Source organism: Protopterus annectens, chromosome 13.part0, assembly GCF_019279795.1.
Source record: "Protopterus annectens isolate FY-2018-M chromosome 13.part0, PAN1.0, whole genome shotgun sequence".
In the NCBI taxonomy this organism is placed as follows: Eukaryota; Metazoa; Chordata; order Ceratodontiformes; family Protopteridae; genus Protopterus; species Protopterus annectens.
The window spans coordinates 678,373,279-678,399,074 of NC_056747.1; the positions used below are offsets into that span (position 1 = coordinate 678,373,279).

At 38.1% G+C, this 25,796-nt stretch overlaps 1 protein-coding gene across 2 annotated transcripts in view; it reads left to right on the plus strand.

Moving 5' to 3' along the window:
- SERPINF1 (serpin family F member 1) overlaps positions 1-25,796 on the plus strand; it is a 210,083-nt gene that overhangs the window by 49,095 nt on the left and 135,192 nt on the right. For both annotated transcript variants that reach the window (XM_044054367.1, XM_044054368.1), the window contains exon 2: positions 10,837-10,922. In XM_044054367.1, the coding sequence (XP_043910302.1) occupies positions 10,845-10,922 (78 nt within the window). In that variant the 5' untranslated portion in view covers positions 10,837-10,844. The remainder of the gene's footprint in view (positions 1-10,836; positions 10,923-25,796) is intronic.

Consider the following 25,796-nt stretch of genomic DNA (forward strand, 5'->3'; position numbering starts at 1 on the left):
AATATTGGCACATAATATTCTACAAGCCTTTTATGCTGCACCTCATTAACAGTATCCTGAAGAAAATGTAAAGGATAACCCCTCTCTTGAAAGAAATTAATCATCAAGGTACATTCTTCCTCAAACTCTTCATCTTTAGTTGTCATTCTGGCTGCCCTAACTAGCTGTCCCTTAACCACAGATCTCTTCTGGTGTGTAGGATGACAGCTAGTGTAATGCAAAAAGGTATTGGAGTAGGTGTTTTTCCTATAAATCTTGGAAACAAACATCCTATCATCATACTCCTTTCTTAGGTCCACGTCCAGGTATGCTATCCTATCTTTACTAGAATAGGATGTAAATTTAAGGAAATCAGTACTAGTGTTGAACAGTGCTAACATACCACTAAGTTCATCATCTGTTCCCTGGAATAATATAAATATATCGTCCAGAAAACACGTATAAAACAATATTTTATCTCCAAAATCTGGACTGTTCAACACAAAAGACCTTTCCCAGTATGCCATTACTAGGTTCGCCAGTCCTGCTCTACATGGGGAGCCCATTGCAACTCCAATTTTTTGATGGTAAATAACATCATTAAACATTACGTAATTATAAGAAAGGACCGTATCTATCAGTTCTTCCACTAGTTTAATTTCATTAGTAGGTGCATACAATAATCTTAACATACATGAAACCCATTCAATCCCAACATCATGCGGGACGGAGGAGTATAAGTCCTTTACATCTACCGTAACAAAAACACTATCAGGACAAAACTCTAAGTTATTAATAGCTTGTAAAAATGACCAAGAATCTTTTGAAATTTGACACTCATTTTTAATATATTTCTGTAAAATTTTATCAACTACCTTAGCACATGTGTAGGTAATACTATCCCTCCCGTCAATCAAAGGTCTCATGGGTGGGTTACTCACACATTTATGTACTTTAGGGATTCCGAAAAGGACCGAAACTCTAGGTGCTGGCTGCTGTAAAAAAATGTATAAGCTTTTATCAATTCTAGCTTCAATATAAAGTTCCGCTATTAAAGCTGAAACCTTCCTGTATGCCCCATGCATCTCACTCATAGCGGGTTTCACATAAGTGTCACTGTCCAAGATGTTTAACATTCTAGTGTTATAGTCATCGATGGTCATTATAGCAAGGCCCCCACCTTTATCAGGTTTCATAATACGAATTGGGGCCTGACTTAGAAATCTCAAGACCTCCCTCTCCTCTCTACTTACATTATGTTTATACCTATTTATTTGTCCAGGTATTGGTTTAACTTTATTTAAATTTTGTAAGTCAACTTCACTTACTTTTTCAAAGAGAGCAATGAGTGGATGTAACGGGGGGTTATAGACACTAGAAACGTAGTAGTCAGATTTCTTATTCAAATTCTCACCCATTAATACCAACAGATTAAGTTTCCTAGTGAAAATGTTTAAATGAATTAGTATGTTAGCTACGTCTAGCTGGACAGTAGGGACAAATGAAAACCCTTTTGACAACAAATCTATTGTTTCTGTACAAATTATCATATCTGTGTAATTAAAAATCTTAAAATCATGACTGGAATTAAACAATACATTACATTGAGTTTCTTCATCAGAAAAAACATCCAGAACATTATTAACTACCATTTTTTCTTTTTGTTTTTCATGTTCCTGTTGTTCTGTGTCCCTGGCTTCGAGGCCGGGGCTCGAAAATTTCTTTCATTAAAGTTACCTCCCATTTTATTCTGTCCTCCATTATTTAGGGCAGAAAAATTGGTATTGGTGTTTTTGGTGTTTTTTGCTAATCTTTCACTCCGACGAATAAACCCTTGATTGTCCTGTTGGTTGTTCCCAGAGTAAGTGCCATTAGTATTAAAAGAATCCCTTATATCAGTCTCTGCTCCTTGATTGTCATTAACCCTGTCACCTGGGGCATTACTGTTATTGTCAATATTAACAAATGCTCCTCTTTGGGAGCTTGGGGGATTTGGGTATGCATTTCCTGCCCCATAGTCCTTGAGATCCCGTTTTATTTTCTTTATTTTGGTAGTGTTCAACTTCAATAGGTGTTGATCAATAGTAACAAAAATACGGTCATATTCGAACCGGTACCTAGAAAAACTCATATCATTTTTTATTGAGGAATCCAGTTCCTCAATTTCAGCCAACAAGTCATCGACCATAAACTGGTAATGGGTACAAAATAAGTCCAAAAGTTCAAACCCGTGTTTATCGAAGAGGGAAATCAGTGCTTTATGAAATACTGATCCTTCAATGAGCCCAGTAGGGAACTGCCACTGTCTAAATCCCTTCGGGATTATCTTCAAATTAATACATTCTCTAAAGTACGCTACTTCCAATTGTAGCTTCCGTACTTTACACAGTTTATCATCAAACACAGACAACTTAGAGGCTAAATCCATGCTTACCCCTTGATCGACTTCTATTCCATTATTCGAGTGGACTTCAGAAAACGAAAAAGATCTCTGTACCCAAGCACTCAAACTTTCAGTTCGTGTGGCATTATTATTATCCATCTGGTGGTTCTCTACCTGAGTGTGTCTTGGACTAATTTCGTTAGCTGTGATGCTTCTACGAATACAGGTCCTCGACGACGTTGCTGGTTCCTCACCAAAAAAGGATCCTCCACCCTGCAAACCTGCATTAGTGTTTGCAGGAACAGAAACTGCATTGCCGCCTGAATTAGGACCCCGTGGTTCTCGCTGTAAATTAAGACCCCGCTGGTCTCGCTGTGAAGTTGTAGCCCCTTCGAGCCTTTGAGACAGATTATCCACTTTTTGGGATAACAATTCGATAAATGCCATCAAGTTGCCATCACCTTCATTCCCATTAGGAGTGGAGACAGCTGTCGGTGGCGAGTTTGGATCCATGTCGACAAAAACGAAGACAAACCAAGAAAAAGTGTCAAAAACCAAACCAAAAAATTAACACGAATTCCAGCTCATCACTCAAAACAGCTCAGCCTTGACGAAAAGTGTACTGATACTTGAACGCACTTAAATAAATACTGAGCTGTTTTGAGTGACGAACTGGAATTCGTGTTAATTTTTTGATTCAGAATTACTAAGCACCTTTGCTCATAAAATTGTCTATCTATTACGTCTTGAGTTCTTAAAAACAAATCTGGTAACCTCAACAATTGTTTTAGTCTTTCCATTTCTTCAGTGGTTAAACTGTAATTAACAATATAATATGACCTCTGAAACAGTTCATCAATATGCTGTATTATTACTTGAATAAAAATTAGATTTTTTTTTATACAGCGTGACTTTTAATGATAAAAAGACCATATACACAAAATATGTATAGAATGTATATGTTTCTACCTAGAGAAAGAGACATTTTATACATTAATATATATATATATATATATATATATATATATATATATATATATATGTGTGTGTGTGTGTGTGTGTGTGTGTGTAAGATGTCAAAATTCTAAATCAGTTCTTATCAAGTATCCTTGGATGGCATGAAAAAAAATATGTTGTGGGGTCTATGGACACTGACATGAATTGTCAGCGTACAGTGTATTTTCCTATGTAAATCTACTCTTCTGTTGTTGTATTGTCTAACAAAGCCACTCCATTCAGAACAGGAGATACTGCAGGCAAAGAAAGATGGTAAATGTCAGAATCCCAAATATGTTTTTTTTTTTTTTTTCAATTTATTCCAACAGCTGGAACCCTCCCTTCAAATGTTGCTGTACAGGACCTGGGTGCATATGCTGCTTTTCAAGGCCTTTCCTGCATGCTAATTGTACTTAATCCTTTCTGTAATCATGAGAAAACTGAAGAGTGTGATCTATGAGAAAAATATCAGTTTTTATATTTTCATAGCATCTAAGCCATTTGGAGTTGTTAGCATATAGCAGACTTTTATAACAATAAAACTTTTAAATGTCACAAAAATCCTCACAGATGAAAAAAATGACATTCCTGCAGTAATAATAAATTGAATTTTATATGACTAACCTCAATGTTTATTTACAAGAATTTTATCCATTTGTTTTCTTTTTCTGAGTGACATAAAACAATGTTACATATACAGTAATCTGATTACTGCAAACTGTGCAATGCTGTTTCAATAACACTCTTCACTCCCAAGTTACATAAGGTTGCTGTTTAGCAACAACAATTTTCCATGTACAATTCCAGCACAAGTATTTCCCAGCCTTCTAAAAACATGCAGCTGAAACAGCTTTCATTTTAAAAAGGTAAAACAACCCATCCCTGAATACGCTGAGCCCTTCATATTGCTGGGAGTAGCTTGTATAGGTTCATAGGTTCATACTAGGCTATCTGCCCTAGGGCATTTACAAGCCTAGCCAGAGTGTGTTTGGCTTTCGCCACCCATTTTAAATTAATTTTGCTATGCCCTTTTTCGAGGTTAGTATACTGCACCTCTGTCTAACAGTGACACAGAAGTGATACCCGAGGTAAACCTACGATCTCCCATCCACTCATCAAAATTCCTCTTGAAGAGAGTCAGTGAGGGACTCTGCCTAACCTGGACTGGGATTTTATTTCAAAGTGAAGGGAGCCTCTGGGTTATGAATCTGTCCCTCCAGCATGTCCTATTTATTTCAGTGCTGAGGTTCAAATCTCTCGAGCGCGTAGCTCGATGGGATTTGGATTTTCTGAGGTGTAGCATGTCCATTAATTCCGGGTTGGACATGGCTTTATACGTCAGGCACAGATCGCCTCTGAGCAGGCGGTATGCCATTGAGTAGAGCTGGAGTTTCTTTAACCGGGCAGCATATGGCATCTGTTTGAGCCCTTTGATCCTCTTGGTGAGGTGCTTTTGGGGTCTTTCCAGTTGCTGCAGGTGTTTGGTAAGGTACATCCCAAAAGGGGCATTGTACTCGATTATGGGCCTGATGAGGGATGAGTAAGAGGCACGATGACCTCCCCTAATCTAGATGTGAATCCCTTCATGATTAGGTGGGATATATAAAATGTTTTTCTAACCACTTTGGCCACGTGGTTGTCAAATGAGAGATTGCTATCAACTTGGGTCCCCAGGTCCCTAATTACTTCTTCTGTACTTAATGGATTACCACCTATGTGGTAATTTGTGGGCACTTTGTTTTTGCCAAAGGGGATGACTATACACTTTTTGGTGTTTAGCTTGAGGCCATGGCTCTGGCACCAGTTGTCTGTTTCTATGAGGCCCTATTGGAGGATGCTTGTGTCGGCTGGAGAGTCGATTATGGCGCCCAGTTTGCAGTCATCTGCGAACTTGGTCAGCCACAGTCCTTCCATGTTGGCCTGTACCTCCGAGAAATATATACCAAACAAGAGAGGTCCCATGACTGAGCCTTGTGGGATGCCACTTGTAACTGGTTTGGAGTCTGACATGGCTCCAGCAATTCTAACCATGTGGGTTCTGTCCTTGAGCCAGTTTGCAACCCATCTAGTGACATAGGGGTTTATATTTAAGCTGGTGAGCTTATCTATAATGCCCGAGTGGGGTATTGTATCGAAGGCTTTTGCGAGGTTCAGATAGGCTGTGTGGACCACCTTCCCTTCGTCAATGGCCTTGGTGACTGTTTCAAAGAAGTCAACCAGGTTTAAGAGGCAGGATCTGCCCTTAACAAAGCCGTACTGGGTAGGATCCAGTGTCTATAGGTCCCCAATATCTTTATTTATGAGGTCCATGATGATCCTTTCCATAGCTTTGCAGACCAAGCTAGTCAGGCTTATGGGGCGATAGTTTCCAGGGTCCATTGAGGCACCACCTTTGTGAAGAGGGACCACTGTTGCTGTACGCCACTCTTTGGGTACATATCCTGTAGTAAGGCTGAGATTGAACAGTAGTTTTATGTTTGGGTTTAGCTCTTCTTGGAGTTCATGTAGGATGCAGCCTGGGACACCGTCTGGTCCCATTGATGCTGTGTTTTTTGCTTTGGAGAGGGCGGCCTCCCACCTGAGCATCTGAGATGTCAGGGGGGCAGCACTCTGCTGGGATAGATATTTGCCCTTTTGGTGGGGAGTGGAGCTAGGATGTTGGCTAGGATGTTGGTAATGTCTGTGGGATCAGTGTATTTTTTGTCATTTTGGACTAATTCTGAGCATATCTGGGAATTCCCACCCAGGTTCCTAACATAACTAAAGAAAGCCTTGTGATTATCCTTAGTGTCCTGTGCAATTTTTCTCTCGAAGCTGGCCTTTGACGATTTTATGAGTGCCCTTAGTTTTTTGCTAATACTGATCAGAGATGCCTTCCCTTTTTGGGATTTTGCTCTATCATGTAGTAGCTTCCTCCTTCTATTGTATAGTTTGTTTATGGCTGGGGTCCACCAGACAGGTCGTCTACCTTTGGAGGATTGGGTCTTGGTTTTATTTGGGATTGCATGATCCATGCATTCCTGAAGGTGTTCATAGAATGCATTTATAAAGGATTCTGCGGTCTGGGCCGTATTTTCCACAGGCCCGGGGGCTTTGAAGGATTCCACCTCGGTTTTGAGGAGTGTGAAATTTGCTTTAGAGAAGTTTTTCACTGTGGTTTTCTGGGCAGGGGGTGGGGTCGGGATGTGAATATCCAGTGAGATCAGTTTATGGTCTGATCTTACCAGTGAGGGATACACTTCTGGTCTGGAGCATAGAGTCCCCATGTTGGTGATGATCAGGTCCAGTATGTTTTCCCCTCTTGTGGGAGTGGTAACAAGTTGTTCCATAGCATTTGAGTTTATGAATTCTAGGAACCTTTGGGCAAGGGTGTTGGAGCTAGAGTAATGCTCCCAATCTTTGTTTGGGTAGTTGAAGTCGCCCAATATAATGGTGTTCGGAGTGACCGTCATATTTTCCAGTGTTCTCAGGAAGGCCGAGTGGGGTTCCTGGGTTTGGGAGGGTGGTCTGTAGCAGGCTATAAACTGGAAGGCAGTTTTACCCACTGTTAGTTGCACATGGATAGTCTCTGATGCTTTGTGCTTTGCCTCCAACCTGGAGGTGTGGGTATCTTTGATGAATATCGATACTCCCCCTCCTTTTGTGGTTTGGTCCAAGTTTTGGGGCCGAAAAGCATGGTATGAGGTATAACCTGGTAGTGCTGGGGAGCTCTCGGGAGTCCTGAACCAGGTTTCTGTTACTGCACAGATATCGATGTTCTCCATGCTAAGGAGAGTTTCGAGTGCGTGCATCTTGAGGTTTAGACTTCTGGCGTTGAGTAGCATTACTCTTAGTTTCTTATCCCTTGTGATACCTATGGAGGTGGGTTTGTCTTTTGAGCCTTGCCTAAAAAAGGCACTATGGGGGTAGCAAGAGCCTTTTCCAATATCCAAAAGCCCAGGGGTGACAGGTGCAAGCCATCCCTAGCAAAGCATCGTGGCTTGTCGTGCATATCATCCCAAGCTGACAGGCATTGGATCCCCTTTGAATGACACCAATACTTAAGCCAATTGTTGAAATTGATCATCTTGTCTTCATATTGTGGCATCATTCTTGGTAAGGGTAAGATGCTACTCAAGGTCAGGGTCATACCAGCCTGGGCTACATGCTCAGAGAGCTCCTCTATATCTCTTTTCATGTAGTCCAGGGAGGTACATCTCAGGTCATTCACACCAGCATGGACAATGACTGAGTCATATTTGTACTTGCCTTGGAGTGACCTGAGTGCTTGTGTTATGTGGCGGATCCTAGCGCCAGACAGGCTGCTCACCGTGACCTTCTCCTTGTTCAGCCTGGTGAGCGGGACGTCAGTGTGCCTGACGATAGAGTCACCTATTACAAGTGTATCAGGTGTGTTGTTTAGCCTTAAGGGCTGTGACTGTTCGGCACACTGGCTTTGTGAGATATGTGTTGCATGTGTTTTGTTTTGGGGTAGCGGTTGCTTGGATGCCTGCTTTGGAGGTCTCTGCTGCTTAGGCAGATCTTTATTTAGAGCCTCCGAGTATGTTTTTGTGTGATTATGTGTTTGGTTTGCTGTCGTGGTAGGTCTATGTAAGACTGGAATTGTAGTGAGTGTGGTTTCCTTCTCCTCCTGACTGGTTATGCCAGTACTGAGCTTAGCCTCCAGTTTGGCTATATGGTTGCATCTCTCACATATGTTGGAATTTGTTGGGAGGAGGAGAGGGTTGTCTGTGTACATGAGGCAGTTGTAACATTGCCTCAAGATTCCCATATTCACCAGCTGGACCGGAGAGGAGATTGACAACTGACCTTTGGACATGCTAGAATAATACTGGGAATTCCTTTACAATTGAAAACAAGGGCCAATGGGGAGCGAGGGTGTAGTGCTTTTAATTTTTAGTGCTGACTTATAATTGCTTTAGTGAGCAAGTGCCAGGTAACAAGTGCAATGTGTTACAGGTAACTTAAATGCAAAAACGACAAACAGTAACTTTCTTTCAAGCGAAGCAAGGAAATAAGTACATTAAGCAATGCAGATATCACTAGGGATCCACAGAAGCGCTGAGAAGCCGCGTTTTAGGTGGAATTAGCGTTCCAGGGAAATAACAAGCATACAAACAAAGCTAGATTCAGCAGGCCTGGATCTAGTCTATGCTACAGCAAACAAGGTGTACCAATTTCAGTAAGAAGAAATTCAGATATGCATGCACTATAAACCTTCAACCAGAAATTCCCAGCTCAGAAGGGCAGAGTCCAGCCTCTCCTCCCACAAGAGTGCAGACCACGAACCCTCTTAATGTAAAATAACTGGCCTGAAAGCCCAAGTGCTTAAACCAGAATTAATATACTTCTAGAATAACAGACACTGAGCCCTCAATCAGCAGTTCTTAACTTAGAAGGATGTAAGCTACCTGTTCTGCCACTACAGTGCAGACCACAAACCCTCTCAATGTAAAACAACTGGTCTGAAGCCCAAGTGTTTAAACTAAAAGGCTTAGAATGAGTTACACCAAGCAGTAATAAATACAATTGAGAACTTTTAAGATGACGCAAAAGCAAAATAAAGTAGGAAGAAACACAAGTACAGTAAAAGCAGAAGAATTTTTTTTTTTTTTTGTATGTCACAGTGGTCTTAATTCAAAAACATTGGTAAATTCTGTCAGCTTGATTCTGTGCCACATTTGATTTTTGACTAGCCAGTCAGGTTGTAACTGCCTAAAAACACAACTAGTCCTTTTCACATTTGATCACAGGGTTAATACTGACAGGTTGGCACTACAGGATTGCAACTTCTGTGAGGCCAATCTGTGCCACCTCTAAATCATTTCATCTTTTCTCACTGTTGTATAACCAAGTATAGTATATAAAACTTGAGTTACATGTGGCTTGAACTTACATGGGCAGTACAGGGAGATTACTCCCTACAAAAATACTTATCATGATCTGTGTTAGTGGGTCTTGTTTGAAATGTATTCTCAGTTAGTTTTAATCAAGCATTTTTTTTTTCAAATGAGCATGTCTGAGTTGTTCACAAGGAAAGTGCTTCAAGCACATGGGGCACTTGTCCGGTTTCCTAGCTGAGGGGAATTGGAAAATGAATAATTAACCATTCACCCAAGAAAATCAGCTTAATATAGACACTAAGTTCAATAATAAATGTCCTACATGGTCCTGAAAAGACTGTAGCTCCCAACAGTCATTCAAATACAGCAAAGCAATCTTGCTGTCTAGCAGTCATACACACACTTATCTAACAGTAGTAAGACTTGTACTGTCTAAGAGATTCTGTAATCCTGAGTAAGATGTAGAAGCCCATATCTACTGAAAATGCTCGGAACCAAATGCATGTTTTCTATGCAGGCAATGCCTGCAGATTGGCTTTAAAGCATGCATGACACCTAGGATAGATTATTGGGAGGCACAGTGATGCAGCAGTTAACGTTGTTGCCTCACAGCAAGAGGTTTTCCAGTTCAATTCTTGGCTGGGGTGCCTTCTGTGCAGAGTCTGCATGTCCTCCGTGCGTTCACATGGGTTTTCTCTGGGTATTCTGGTTTCCTCCCACATTTCCACAGACCTGCATCTGGAGAGCTTCTCCCTGGGCCTTTGATGAAAATAGGTTCTGTCCTAGTCAGACTTTCTCAGTCAACAAACTTTAAATAAATAAAAATAAATACATTTTCTTGAAGTGCTCACAAAATGATTCTTCACATTAAACCACTGCTTGCAATCTTCTTTTTTGTGCAAATCCCTCATGTTATTCAGTGTAGTTTTATAGAATGGTTCTTTAATTTACTTAGTCAGTAAATGTAATATACTGATGCATTTAAAATTATTCAGTCATGAACTAGGTCATGCCAAAGGATTCCCTGCAAAAAATTAGTGTATAATATGCCCACAGCAATGGATGAGTCAAACTCGTCAAATTATACCTTCTGCAACTGTTGGTGACACCAGTTAAAAATGGTGTACAATGTCTGAGGAAAGAGAACACTACACAAAAATGAAAAAAAAAATGTAGTAATGTAATCCCACAGTACAGCCACTAGCAAAATATTCAGGGACTGGTAAATTCATCTGAACAGTTTCCAATATGGGAACATAATCAAGTGGTTTTTTTTGGCTATTTTTCAGTCACACCATTGTCTGCATAAGTGGCATTTTTGTTTGTTTGTTTGTTTGACCCCCCCCCCCCAGACTACTAACTAGTTAGATTGCCTAATACAGTGCTTATGCTCCAGTTTCATTGTTTTAATGTCTCTTTATAGTACATCATTGCATTATTAGTGTACATGTAATAATTAAATACCTGAACTTTTCTCTTGACTACAATTGTTTTGCTGACAGTGAAGTAAATGAGACTTAGTTCAACTTAAACAGTTGTTTTTTCATTACACGTATACATATGTGAGTTCAAAGGTAATGCCTGACATTTTCAATAATACATATTAAAGTTAATCAATATTCTCTTTCCTTACAGGTGTCAGAATGAAGACACTTGTTCTTCTGGCATTCTTGGGAGCCCTGATCTCCCCAGCTTTTCCCCAGTTTCATGGTAAACCAAGGGTGAGTATTAACTGTTTACTGCTTCACCAGAAAAGTGTCAGCTGTGCAGGTCTGTCCTTTCAGAAAGAAGCAAAAATTGCCTATCTTTGAAGCCTAGACTTTCACTGTTAACATTTGTAAAATGTCAGCAAATTATATGCAAATTTCCATTCTAAAGACTAAGTAGTGTAGTACTGACTGTGTGTATGTCTGTCAGGTTTGTCCATTTGCCTCTCTGTTTAATTTTCACATGCATAAGGCTGAAGTTAGAGTAAATATTCTGAAATTTAAATAGACTGCCGGCTGCAAGGGGTCTTCAAGTCAGTTAATTTTTTCAGTATTGTGGTATTGATTGATGACTTCCATGATGGCTGCACATTGAGTAACAGCTTAACTCTAGCTCTGTGCGAAAACAGAAACTCAACAGAGAAGAACAGTAGACTTCTGTGTTTATGTGTAAATTTCAGTAGCTGGCTAGTAAGTGTACCACCTGGATGCCTGGAAAAAAAGAAATAGAGAGTACATGGAAAAAATCAGCTAAAAAGTGAGGAAAAAAAAACACTGACTGTGGAAAGTTCTGCAGCTGTTCAGCAAAAAGCAATGCAATCTGAAGACATGACTTCCAGTAACCTACAGGAAGATGTAAGACAACTGTACAGAGACCTGGTTAAAATAAATGAAACACCGATTGGGTATATCAACACAAATAACAGGCTGGAAAAAATAGAAGAAGCTTTAAACAGATACTCAGATGAGGTGATAAAGCTGGAAAAATCAGAGGCTGAATGAAAAAAAAGCTGTCTGAATATGACACTGCTCAGTAAGAGATGCTTAAAAAATTAAAGAATTAGAGGACAGAGCACAGAGGGAACACTTGAGATTTTCAGCTATACCAGAGAAGTTGGAAGGAACAGACTGCATTAATTTTATGAAAGAACAAATAAGCAACTGAACTGGTATTCAATGGCAGGAGTTGTTAGTTGAAAGGACAATCCTACCAGCAGAAGGAGTTAATTCTGACAAAACTGTGGCAGAAGGACAGAATATTAAAAGTGGGAAATAGCAGAGTGTTTGTGGAGAATGATTACTCATTGTACACCAGGCAGAAGAGGAGTACATTCATTCCGCTATTCAGGGAATGTTGGAATGCAGGTGCAAGATTCAAACTACTGTACCCAGCTGTCTTCAAGGTATTCATCCCTAGAGGGACAAAATCATTTTGTGATGAAGTACATGGTAAGGAGGAAATACAAAAGTCTGTCCAACAACAGGTGAGCTGAGTAGGAGATTCTGCTTCTTGTTCTTCTGGTAATAAAGACCACAGAGATACTGTACCTGTGAAACTTTTTTCACTGTTTCAACAAAAATGTTCATAGGTTCGTACTAAGCTAACTGCCCTTGCAAGCCATTTTAAGTCTAGCCAAGTATGACTTGTGAGACTCAAGCCATGCACCTTGTGTTTGTAAGGCAAACACCTTAACCATTAGGCCACCCTCCCTTAAAGAAGGAAGGGACAATGAGAGTTGACTAGAAGAATCGAGAGTATGATGGAAATGAAGCAGAAAGGATTTGGGAGATGGAGATGAACAGTAATAAAACCAGTAACTTAATATGGGATTACAGTGCAGTAATTATATTTGTGAAATATGACAGAACAAGAAAATCTGGAAATATTGGACTTTTCAGAATTTGTTGGACTTGTGGCGGACACTAAAGTATATGCCATACTTCCTGTCATTAATGTTCATAAAAATGCTTTGGAGAGGGGAAGAGAGGGGAGAAAGTTAACTGTTAGTAAAATAAATCTTTTTCTTAATAGTACTATATTTTGTGGTATTTTGGTTTTCTTTGCATGCTATAAAGTAAAATTTTCTCAGTTATTTTTAAGTGTAATAGGGATTGTAAATAGGTGCTGCTGTTCTTTTTTCCCCTTTCTCTCTTTCTTCTTGTTCAGTTTTAAAAAATGTAGGCACTGCAATGTAAAAGAAAAACTGGTTAAAAGTGCATGGCAAAAGAAAAACAATGTGCTTTTTCTCATTATTGCATGGGGGAATGACTAGATTAAAAAACTTAGATTGATTTAGTAACACATTTTAAGAGAAAGTAAGTAAATGAAAAAGAATATTGAATATTATGAGGCTTTTTTTCTAGCAAATAAATGTATGCTTAGTAGCAATTCTGTATCTGTCCCTCATGTCTGCATGGAAACAATCTGATAAAAAGAAGTTGACTGTCTGGTTCTCATGTCTCCAGGGAGACAATCTAATAAAGAAAAATTGGTTACAGTCTGGTGGAGAGTGAATGGCTGGGGGAAAAAGAAAATTTAAGAAAAGAGAAACTGGTTAGGAGACAGTGTTCTCTGAACCATTCAGTGGTTCTCTCAGCTGGGAGAGCTATAAAGGTAAGATAAAACCAGTTAGTACTTAGTAGAAACACATGCTGTACCATACGTCTTAGCATGGATAACCTTTATTTTAGGCTAAAGCAAGTCTATGAGTGTAGCTGTCAGTTTGGGACAGTTGTTCCTATTAGGAGGGCAAAACTTCAGTACTTGAAGATGTATACAGTTTTGTGTGTTAGTATTAAAATAATAAGTTTTAAGGGGGTATTGGGGGTAGTTTTTTTGTTTGAGGGCTTTCAATAAAACAAAAACATTTGTAAGATGTGACATAGGCTCAAATGGATATGACAAGAAGCAACTACATAAAAGTTCAACCTACTAAACAATGTATGCATATAACACAAAAGCTGGAACTAGACATTTAAAAAAAAGGTGTTATACATGAAAGTTGGGAATAATATTTTTTAATACAATGATGCTTTCTGTAATGTCTTTAAATTTCAATGGCCTCACAGATAAATACAAAAAAGAAAGAATAGTGAACTATATTAGAAATGTAGAGTGCAAATATTTATGTTACAGGAGACACACTTGGAAAGAACTGAACATGTGAATCTGATAAAGAAAGGTGTCCAGGATGGTTATTCAGTGGAATATATGGGACAAAGTAAAAGAGGAGTACTTATATAAATTGCAAGAGGAGCTCCAATAGTGCAAATGGAAGATTTGTAGTGCTAAGGGGCTACTGGCATGGGAGGAGGATTACACTGGCATGTATTTATATTATACTTAAAACTGCTATAATGGAGCTTAAGAAAATTCTGGGACAGTTAATCAGTTTTCAGCAAGAAATATTACTTATAGGTGGGGACTGGAATTTGATTTGCAGCAGTGAAAATGTGTCTGGGGGGCCCAGAAGGGAAAGTATAACAAAGAAGGGTAAATTTTTGAAGAAATTTATGAAAATATTTGGCATGGAAGATGTGAATTCTGTAATAGGAGTTCGTAGTGAATTTACATATTATTCCCCAAGATATAAAAACTGGGCTAGGCTAGACAGAATTTATATTTCACAGGAACATGTGCATTTAATTGAAGGTCTTGATATGCACCCAATAACTATTTCAGATCATGTGCCAATAATAACTAAAATAAAAATACAGGGTAATGAAATTTTGAAAAAGTCATAAAGACATGCATCTGGAGTCTTACTCCCCAGGCTTCCACTGAAGATTGGCTTCATTCCAAGTCGGATTTTCCCAGTAAACAAATGTTAAATAAATAAATAAAATTAACACAAATGTAGAACACTGCACCACAGCAAACCAATAAAAACAAATGGCAAAGAGCAGTATAAAATCCAAACAGATTTTTATTCGAGCAAAGGTGAGCACTTTCACAATAAAATCGCTTCTTCAGAACATACAAAAACCCAGCAACATCTCAAATATTTAAAATGCAATCAATTAACTATCTACCAATAAAAAATATGCAAAAACAATATCCATAAGAATTTTAAAGGCACAACTTTCTTTTAAGGCAGGAACCATAGAGGGCTATTGCCATAAAGGCACACATAGCAAGATACCTATTTAAAAAGCTTTCTTTCTTTCAGAACTGGCTTAAGAGGTACTGATTCATTCAAGCCTGGACCTCTATGTGCTGATACTTTGAGAATCCACCTTAATTCTTTCCCTTCTGTGACGTTAGCTATATCACCCAACCTAGAACTTTCATAAATGACTTCTACTGCCATAAACATGAACCAACAGTCGGTGCCTTTCTCTAGAATGTGTTTGGCTAGGGCACTATAACTACGGCCCTTATTAGCCCAGTAATAATGGTCTCTAATTCGTTCCTTGAGTCATCTATTAGTTTTTCCTATATAAAATTTTGAACAAGTTACAGTACACTGTGCTAGATAAACAAAGTTTTTAGTGCCACAATTAGCTTTAACTTTGAAAACATAATGATTATCATTGTCTGGTTGAATAAATGTATTAGATACATCAATATATTTACAAAAAGTGCATTTGCCACAGATAGAGGTACCAAAAACTCATTGTTCTAATACTAGGTTGCCTTAGCTTTCTTGTACTAGGAAAACAGAGCTGTCTTTTCAATGATTTTTTATTTTTATAAACAAAATTTGGAACTGCACTGACAAACTCACGTAGAGTAGGATCAGAAGATAAAAAAATGCCAATTTTTTGTGATAATATTTTTTATATCTATGCTGTCATACAATAAGCTTCATTACTATAACAATTATTTTGGACAGTCTTTCTTATGTTTTTTTACGTAAAAAAAACAGACGTCCACTACTTTGTCTGTCTGACTTAACCCTCTCACATGCTTTACTAACTTCAAAAGGTTTATAACCATGTTCTATAAATTCCATACTAGTGGAACACATATTGGTTTCAAATTCTAGTTCCTGGTCATGAAGTCTAGAAACTCTTAAAAGTTGACCTCTGACCACATTTTCAAAAATATGTGGTGGATGCATACTATTATGTTCAAGATAACTATGTGTATAACATGGTTTTCTATATCTCTTAGTATGCAGCTTTCCATCTATACCCTTATACATGGTTACATCAAGGAAATCTATGTGAGTGCAAGAATGTTTCATCGTAAACTTAAGAAAGGGAGTACTTGTATTTATAGCACTTAGAAAATCATTTAAACTTTCAAGGTCTCCTTTCCAAAAATATATGTCATTGACAAAATGCCAATAAAATTTTACATGCACATTAAACTGTTCAGCATTTAAGATGTTTGCATTTTCCCAGTATGCCATGACCATATTGGCATAGCTATTGGCACAGGAAGTGCCCATAGCTACGTCAGAGGTCTGCAAGTAATACTGCTTGTCAAACAAAAAATATATATTCTAGTACCAGCTCTATAAGATAACAAATAAACTCTATTTTTTCATCAGTAAGAGAACCTTCTTCTTTAAGAAAATTTTTTACATAGGAGAGACCTATTTGGTTAGGTATAACTGTAAACAGAGACGTAATATCTAACGTTACCATAATCTCTGTACCACTTTCAACATAACTCTCAAGAAAAGAGTAGAAATCACTTGAGAAATTTTCTGTATCACATAAAACAATGGCATACTTGTCTAAAATAGGTCTTAAATGTCTCTCTATGTATAAGGACGCTGGTTTGGTTAGCCATCCACCTCCAGCTACTATAGGTCTAAAAGCTGGAGTTACAAGATTTTTATGTATTTTCGGCAAACTATTCAGTGTGGATACTGAAACAGTTCTTTAGAAGTAACTGTTTCCTCAAAGCAGTTGACAAGAGACTTAGTAAACCTTTCAATTAACTTTTGTACATAATAAATTTCTATACTAATATATGTGTTATCATCTCTAAGCATGGTATTCATAGTAGTAACATAATACTCTTTATCTAACAACAAAGGAATTGCCTTTATCGTCTGGTCGTATTACAATGTCACTATATCTCTGAAAATTGTCAAGTGCTTATCCCTCATTTTTATTTAAGTTATAAAACATATTTCATTTATGCTCACTGTTTGTTTCAAAAAGATTATAAATCTGTTGTTCACATACATTTGAAAAAAATTCCAGAGTAGAAGACAATGCAGGACAGAAAGCACTTGGCTTTTTATAATTACACACACTTTCATGTGACACAGAAAAACCAAACTGCTCTTTAAGAGCTATTTTTTATACAATTTCAGCTCTATAATAGTATCAGCTAGACCAGCCCTTTGAGAAGGAATAAAAGACAAACCTTTTTTTAGTAAAGAAAATTCAGATTCTGTTAACTGTCTTTGTGATAAATTCCATACTAGTTGTTTGTTATATTCCACATTTTCTCGAGAGTTTGTGGTTCTCAATCCTGAAAGGAACTCTTTCTCTTGAATTTCTTTTCTTTGATGTTCACATCTATGTATTTCTTGCATTGGAATTTGCAAGGAAAAGGAAGACCCAAAAAATTAGAATCACTAATAATGCTCAGGGTTTTAGGCCGTACTACCTGTTCTGGAGAAAGAGCAGTTCTTCTAAGTTGCTGCTCAGTTGTGGGAGGGACTACCAAAGGTGTGCTGTATGCAGAGGTGTTCGAATAAAAATCTGTTTGGATTTTATACTGCTCTTTGCCGTTTGTTTTTATTGATTTGCTGTGGTGCTGTGAACATTTTTTGCTCATTTTACTTGGTTCGTGGTTGAATACAGCTTTGCGGTCAGCAGAACTTGTTTTACTATAAATAAATAAATAAACAAATAAAAATAAAAAAAATAAAAATGAGACAATGGCACTTTGCCACCTATCTGTTGAAAAAAGAGGAATTTAAGGAATACATAGTGGAGATTCTTCACAAGCTATTCAAAAGGATAGAAATTACTTCTGAAAATATAGCTAGGGAGTGGGATAAAATTAAGGTGAAGTTTAAAAATAGGGTGGAAATAAAAGAAAGGGAGCTATGGTTAAGAAGTAACAAGAATTATTCAGAGGGACTAACAAATGTTAAAGTATTGCAGAATAGGGGGAAATCTCACAGAACAAGAAGAGGATCAACTGTAGAATGCTAAGCAGAAAATAAGAGATTGCTTCAATAATATACACAAGTTTAGAAAGATTGTTGTTAAGCAACTGTTTTTTGATAATAAAGCTAGATCACAAAACATTAAGTACAACGACTCAGGAAACAGAAAGTAGAAAGGGCTGTCGCCAAGCTTATGGAGCCTATAACAAGGAAGGTAACAAGAGATCCTGTAGAGGTATTAGAAACATTTCAGAAATTCTATGAAAGTATGTATAAAGCAGAGAAATATGAAAATCAAGAAAAGATACAAATGGAAATAAATGTTTATGGAAGAATTAAATATGCCAAGGTTTGAGGTAGATGAGGCTTAATTACTAACACTTAGGGTCGGAGGAGATTAGATAAAAATTGTGATGTATAACCAATCTACAGGAAAGTTCCCATGAATAGATTGTATTCCTGTGGAAGTTTGGAAGATAGGATGGAAAAAATGGTAAAAATATGGAAGGTTTTGTTTGACAGTATTTTAAGAGGAGGAGAAGTACCACCGTCCTGGAAGAAAGTGGTGGTAGCTATAATACCTAAAGAAGGTAAAGTTCCATCAGGTCCAGCTTCATACAGGCCTATTCCAATACTAAACCATGACTATAAAGTATTTATGTCTATAATGGCTGAAAGAATGGCAAAAGTAATTACCAAATTGATAGATATGGATCAACATGGTTTTGTGGAGGGGAGGCAAATATTTGACAACATTAACAGAATATTGATAAGTCAAAGGGAAGCAGAATGTAAGAAATTACCATTGTTGCTGGTGGGTCTTGATGCAGGGAAAGCATTTGACAGAGTAAGCTGGGACTCTATGAGCAGTGCAATGAAAGCATTTTCATTTCCTGAAAACAATTATAAGGTTGATTAGGAGGACTTATAAGGGATCTGTGGTGAAAATTAAAGTGAGTGGGGGTCTTCTCTGATAATGTCTGCTTGAGCAGAGGAACCAAGCAGGGGAGTCCTCTTTCCGCTTTATTTCCATTATAGTTAGAACCATTGGCAAAGGAAAACAAGGGATTCAGAAATTCAAAGACATAATTGTTATGGTAGTCAAGAAATGTTGGCTCTATTTGCAGATGATATTATTTTACCTGACAAAACCAGAAAGAGACATTACAGTGCTTTGGAACATTCTGAGACAGTTTCAGATCTTTTCAGGATACAAAATGAATGAAGCTAAAACAAAGGCAACAGCGGTAGATTATGTACCCATGTATGAACTGGTTCAGCAATATAAATATTTATGGGGACATGATATAATGAAGTATTTAGGATGGATTGAGCATGATTCTGGTATGGCATCTAAGGATATGTGGGAAGAGACTAAAATGATAATGCAAAAATTGAGCAAATGGAATTTTTGTTACACGGGTATGGATAGTAAGTTGCAAGCAGTTAAAATGTTTTTAGTACTGTTAGTCTTATAGACAGGTCAGGCATATTTTTATCATCCAGAGGAGAAGTTGTGGACAGCAATTAATAAAGAGCTGAAAGACTTTATCTAGGAGGGACAGACAGCAAGAGTCAAGTAGGATAAGCTGATTCTTCCAGCAGAACAGGGTAGATTGGGATTACTCAATCTGAATGGGGTATTTCAGAGCTACATAGCACAAACAGAAAATTATAATTCAAAGTGGAAAGGGATGATGCTAAAATGGGGAAGCTCAAGAAACAAGGAGAGACTGAGATTTTGGATGTAGACCTCTCAGTAGAATAACAATAACCATACAGAATATTATATTTATAAAGTAGTAGAAAGTATCCTAAGAATTAAGCCAACATGGGAATGGAGAAAGGAGATTCTGCCTACAGGGATTACTACAATTAGGGATATAGACAATAGGCAAGAGGGGGCTGAAATTTATTGGAGAAAACTGGCAAGGGAACCAAGGTATTGGGAGCAAATAACTACAGAAGGAAAGATGACAGAATGGAACTGTAGGTTAGAGATTGCATTCCCTATCAAAATTGATATTAGAGTATAGGCAAAGAGAAAGAAATGGGGGGTCCTAAATGAAAGACGAGCACTGATAAAGTTTTTAGTAGAATCTAGAACAGAAGCTGCCATTAAAAAGGATTAATTATTAGAGCATATAAACTATTGCATGATAACTATAAGAATAAATCAGAGGAGTTTAGAAAGGATTGGGAAGAGAGACTGGATAAGCAATTCACAAAGAAACAATGGGAGGATAGATGTATGTCTCCCAAATATGCAACAAAATCTAGCAGATTTAGGATTTTTGCTTGGAAATGTTCGCATAGATATTTTCATACCCCAAGTAGACTCCAGAGAATTTTTCCTTGGGTAGACAGCAAATGTTGGAGGTATGATAAGGAAGAAAGCAGTAATTGGGAACATATTTTCTGGGAGTGCGATGAGTTGGCAGACTTTAAGGGTTCCCTGTGTGATGCACTGTCAGAGATGCTGGGTGGACCAGTTGGTATGACAAGGGAGATGATTTTTCTGAGCTATGATACAGAATTGGAATTGCCTAGACATGGTAAAGCCTTTCTGTGTCTAAGTATGGTGTCTGCCAAAAAAGCAATTACTAGAAAATGGAAATCAAAATCTAAACCAACTATAGTAGAAGTAGTGAATATAGTAAAAGAGATAAAACAACTGGAACTGAGATATTTAGGAAAGGGTAGAAGCAAACTACATAGGAAAAATGGGAAATGTGGGAACAATACATACAGGGGAGGAATGAGGTTTAAAATAAGGCAGGACTTAAATGAGCTATATAATGTTTAACTGAAAATGATTGGGTAGATTATAAGTGATGCATAATGTTTGCAAATGGTAGTGTATCTGTATGGTTTGTGATGTAGAATGCTTGCAATTAGGATTGTGTTGGTTTGGATTGCTTTCATTTATATAAAAGCATGATTGCCTATGTCGTAAGTGATGGTTTAATAAAGATGTTTCTTGTTTAAAAAAGGGGCAGAAATTCAATAATTTATGTAATGTTGCTTTAGTTATATGATATATAGTAATATATGGAAAGTGCAATGTTTGTAAACTTGAACTTGTTAATAGAGTTTGATTTTTTATAAATGTAAATTTGCCTATGGCACAAGTGATGATTCAATAAAGGTGTTTAAAAAAAGTTTTGCAATATTGATGAGAAATATTTTAATACTTATTTAATGTCTGCTCCTTGGCATAAAAGGATAAAGCCACATGACTTAGAACTGACTAGCAATCCAGGAGCTTTAGAGGTTGACCAGGGAAAGAAGGAGTAAAGCAGTCAACACAGCTCATCCATCGCATCTATATTACAACATTGAAGCTTTAGTTAATCAAATAGCTAAAGCTCGATCTTGTAATATCGACAGCTAAACTTGTCGAATGGCTGATTCAACCAAGGGAAACACTTCCCTTGGGCGAATCAAAAAAAAACTTTACACACCCCCCAACTAAATATACCAACTCCGAGATTGCTCCAAATTGGAGAAATGGGCATACTCCACATAACAGCCAAGGGAAGTGTTTCTCTGGGTTAAATCGGCCATTCGACAATTTACATTTTCGATATTACAAGTTCGAGCTTTACTTATTCGATTAAGTAAAGCTTTGATCTTGTAATATAGACCCCATCCATCTTGGTGGGTGGGGAAGGGAGGTTGGTTCACTTTCTCACTGACACTTAATAAAGGCTGGGTGCAAAAGCATGAAGCATCAAGGCCAAGACATGAGCTTGTTTCAGCCAAATCCATGCACCTGAAACTGAGCCAGGACCGCAGGACTCATTTCAGTGGCGTACATGTCAAGCTATCAGATGGAGGAGGTAAAGGCCAAAAATTGCTTCCCCTAGCTGGAAACTTCTCAACTATTTTTCTCTCCACTTTTGACCAAATAGTTATGGGATGGGGAAACAAAAGAGCAAAATGAGTAGAGATTGTGAGATACCCAGAAAAAAAACTAGAAAAACATTAACATTTTCTGTATCACAGGAGGTTTATGTTTACTTGACAACCTTTCTGAATAAAAACTGCTGTAACTGAAGAAGAGTGACATATATCTGTCTGTATCATGAAGTTGTATTATGGTAAGGATCTAGGGACCTGTACCTTCTCTCGGCACTAAAAGAATTAAGTTCCTAGTGGCCAAAGCAGCTATAGCTCCCTCATTTGGTAGCCAAAGTGAATAAATTACTGAATCTGTATAAGAAAAAGAACAGAGGAAGAAAAGTTCTCAACATAGTACAAAATTAAGAAAACCATCAGAAAAAACAGTCCATTACAAGTGCCGTACATGTATTACTCTGTATATTACAGCTCTTGTTTAAATGAATCATGCTTCATACTACTGCCACATAAAAGTTCTGCCTCCCTTCCAGATCCTCCCAAAGATGAAAAATTACTAATGTGATAACCCAAATCCACAGTCACTGAATAAAATGCAAATACATCAGTTCGGAATTCAGTCTGCCCTGCCCAATAGTCTTTCATACCTTGACTTTATGTTATCTTATTTAGCCATTTAGTATCTGAACTTTTTTTTTATTCATGACTAAATTACTATCCAGAGCCACAGGAAGGGTAGGAGGGGGCAACTGTCATTAACTGATTGTGATTGCTTAATGACAGCTTGTAAATTCTCAGACTGCTCTGTTTCATAATTTGTTATCACCTTAAAAAATTATGACAAGCTGACATTATGTGATTGCAAATGTGATCACTTACAGACATAGTCAAACCTTGCCCTGGTGAAGGGGCACAAACGGCTGAATGACTTGGAGTGGGAATGATGAATAGTAGGCAACAGGGACAAAGAAAAGAAAAAAAAACATTCTTAATGTTTATCAGAAAGCTCTGTAAATAACACAAGTAGAGTGGGCATGTGACTAGCCTTCATGATATGCATATTCAGACTGCGTTCCCATAGGAATGCATACCACATAACATGCAACACCCTACAGCTAAGCATAACCCCTATACTACATTTGCCTTTTTTATAAATATATAAAATATTGTTTTATACATTTTCTTTGATGTGGCATGCATTATCTTATGGTGATCATTTTGAATTGTACTTTCTATGAGGTAGCACACATTATGTTACATTGATCACTTTAAACTAACTATGGTTCTACAGTAAGCATGCCATGACCTTTTTATATAATAAAATATTTTGTGTTCATGCCAATTAACTTTTCAGTAAAGACTTGCGGTATTTCACCTGCTGGAGAGATAGGTATGTATCCCAGAGATTACCCCGTCTATAGAACAGGCTCCCCGTCTGTGTGAAGCAGAGTTCCTCCCGAACCCAGTTCAAGTGCAACTTGGAAAACTGGATGAGAAACTGGAAATTCAGCCCTGCTTTGGCAAATGTCTTTAATGTAAACAGGTAACCTGTAAATGGTGCATCTCCCAGGCCCATGCTTATACTTATCAAGGGTATCAGAACTTGTCAGAGATTTGGGATGCATGGCTAGGCTTAAAAGGCCTTTGTAGTTGTTAGCCTAGTACACACCTATGAACCTATGAAGCCGAATGGTGGCGTTGTTGTTCTCTCCTCCCAGGCCATAAAAAGTCAGTTAAACTCTCAAAGTGAATGGAAATCTATAAACAGGGAAGAAACAAGACTGGCTCTAGTCTGAATGTCAAATAAAAAGAATGAAAAGGATGGCAAGTAGAATGAAACATGAGAAACAAAAACTCCCTCAGTTGTTGCCAAGACGTTACTCCATAACCAGAAAGGGCTCAACAAACTTGAGCTCTCCTGCAGAAGAAAATGCGATGGCTGAACTACAAGATAAAATCGATAAAATGTATTTGGAAATTCTGAAGAAGAGTAAAACTCTAATGGTATACGTCAAAAGTAATGATAAAAGGATTGCGGTAGTGGAGACAACCCTTATTGTTTATTCTGATGATATCTAGTTCCTGAAATAATCAGAAAGAAAATATTGCTAGACTAACTGCTTTGGCACCTGAGCAAGAGTCTGTGCACAGGAAACTGCCTGAATTGGACATCAGGGAGAGGTGAGAGAAGTTGAGCTTTTCCAGTATGCTAGAAGGGGTCAAGGGGGAGGAGAATGTCTCCAATATATGACTGAACAACTACGGACATGCACAGGACTGCCCAAGAAAAACAGTCTGTTGGATACAGACCACAGGGTTGCCATTTCACCAAGGTTACTTCAACAATTTCCCAGCTCAATTGCGGTCAAGATACAGAGTTTTATTTTTTGAAGGCCCAGATTTTATCCAAGCTGAGTAAGACGCTGTGCATCAATAAAAAGAGGATTTTCTTAGACCAGGACTGTTCTGATGGTAAGAGGCAGAAAAGTCGGAGCTTTACTCTGCACATAAGCAGCTGCAGAAGACTGCGCTTAGATTTAATTAGTTGAGTCGTGCCACTTTAAGAATTTGATTTTCAATGGGAATGAACACATGTTTGTACCTAGATGGGGAGATGGCAGTAATGGAGTCCTATACCCAAGCAACAGAAACAAGCAGCACCTGGGAGCAGGGACAAGTTGATCAAGGAGCAAGACCTGAAACTAACAAGCAGTCAGTGGTGAAATGGCCACTGAATTTGCTTCCACTATTAAAAAAAGAATGAAAAGAAACACAAGCAAATACAGTTGCAGTCAAAAAGACTAAGAGATGCCTTTACTAGTGACAGCATTCTGGGGATTGGTGGTGAGACCTTGGGAGATTCCATGAGTGAACTAGCTAAATTGATCTGTAACTCTATTTGATGATCTTTTGAAACACAATCTTGCAATGAATATGAAGAAAAATACTTGGCTAATTTGTTTCATATTAAATTTTAACATTGTGATCTGTAGTGAGAGTAGGAATCAGGTTGAGGAGACTCTGGAGAGGTGGAGATATGCTCTAGAGAGCAGAGGAATGAAGGTCAGCAGGGCTAAGACAGAATATATGTGTGTAAATGAGAGGGAGGGTAGAGCAATGGTGAGGATGCAGGGAGTAGAGTTGGTAAAGGTGGACAAGTTTAAGTACTTGAGATCAACAGTTCAGAGTAATGGTGAATGTGGAAGAGAGGTGAAGAAGAGAGTACAGGCAGGGTGGAATGGGTGGAGAAGAGTGTCAGGAGTGTGACAGATGGGTACCAGTAAGAGTGAAAGGGAAGGTCTACAAGACAGTAGTGAGACCAACTATGTTATATGGGTTGGAGACAGTGGCATTGACAAAAAGGCAGGAGTCAGAGCTGGATGTGGCAGAGTTAAAGATGTTAAGATTTGCACTCGGTGTGACTAGGATGGATAAGATTAGGAATCAGTATATTAGAGGGTCAGCTCATGTTGGACAGTTTGGAGACAAAGCAAGAGAGACGAGATTGCGTTGGTTTGGACATGTGCTGAGGAGGGATGATGGGTATATTGGGAAAAAGATGCTAAGGATGGAGCTGCCAGGTAAGAGGAAAAGAGGAAGGCCTAAGATAAGGTTTATGGACGTGGTGAGCGAGGACATGCAGGTGGTTGGTGTGACAGAGCAAGATGCAGAGGATAGGAAGAAATGGAAACAGATGATCCACTGTGGCGACCCCTAACGGGAAAAGCTGAAAGATGATGATGATGATTAAATTTTAAGCTAATAATAAGCTATTAAAACAAATGTCATGTTTTAGGGCCAATTACATGGGTTGGAGATGAACTGTAAATGTAAATCAGTTTTTACCCCATTAATTGCCACCATGTCTCACCTGAGAGGTAAGATGTGCTGAAGGGGTGGGCAGAAGTGGCTAAAGAAGGACAGGTGGGTAAAGTAAAATGATTTGCAAGAACAGAGATGCAATCAAAAGGGGGCGTGTAGATAGTAGAAGGGAATTAACATCTATTTGGTGTCACATGATAAATTGAGTAGTTAGATATTTTGTTAGAAAACACGAAATGTTATTTTCTGAATGACAGTAATCAAGTAAAGGAAGGCTAACGTGAAAGCAAGAAAATTTGTGACAGGAAGGGTAAGAGCCGTATATAGTGTGAATGCTACAACT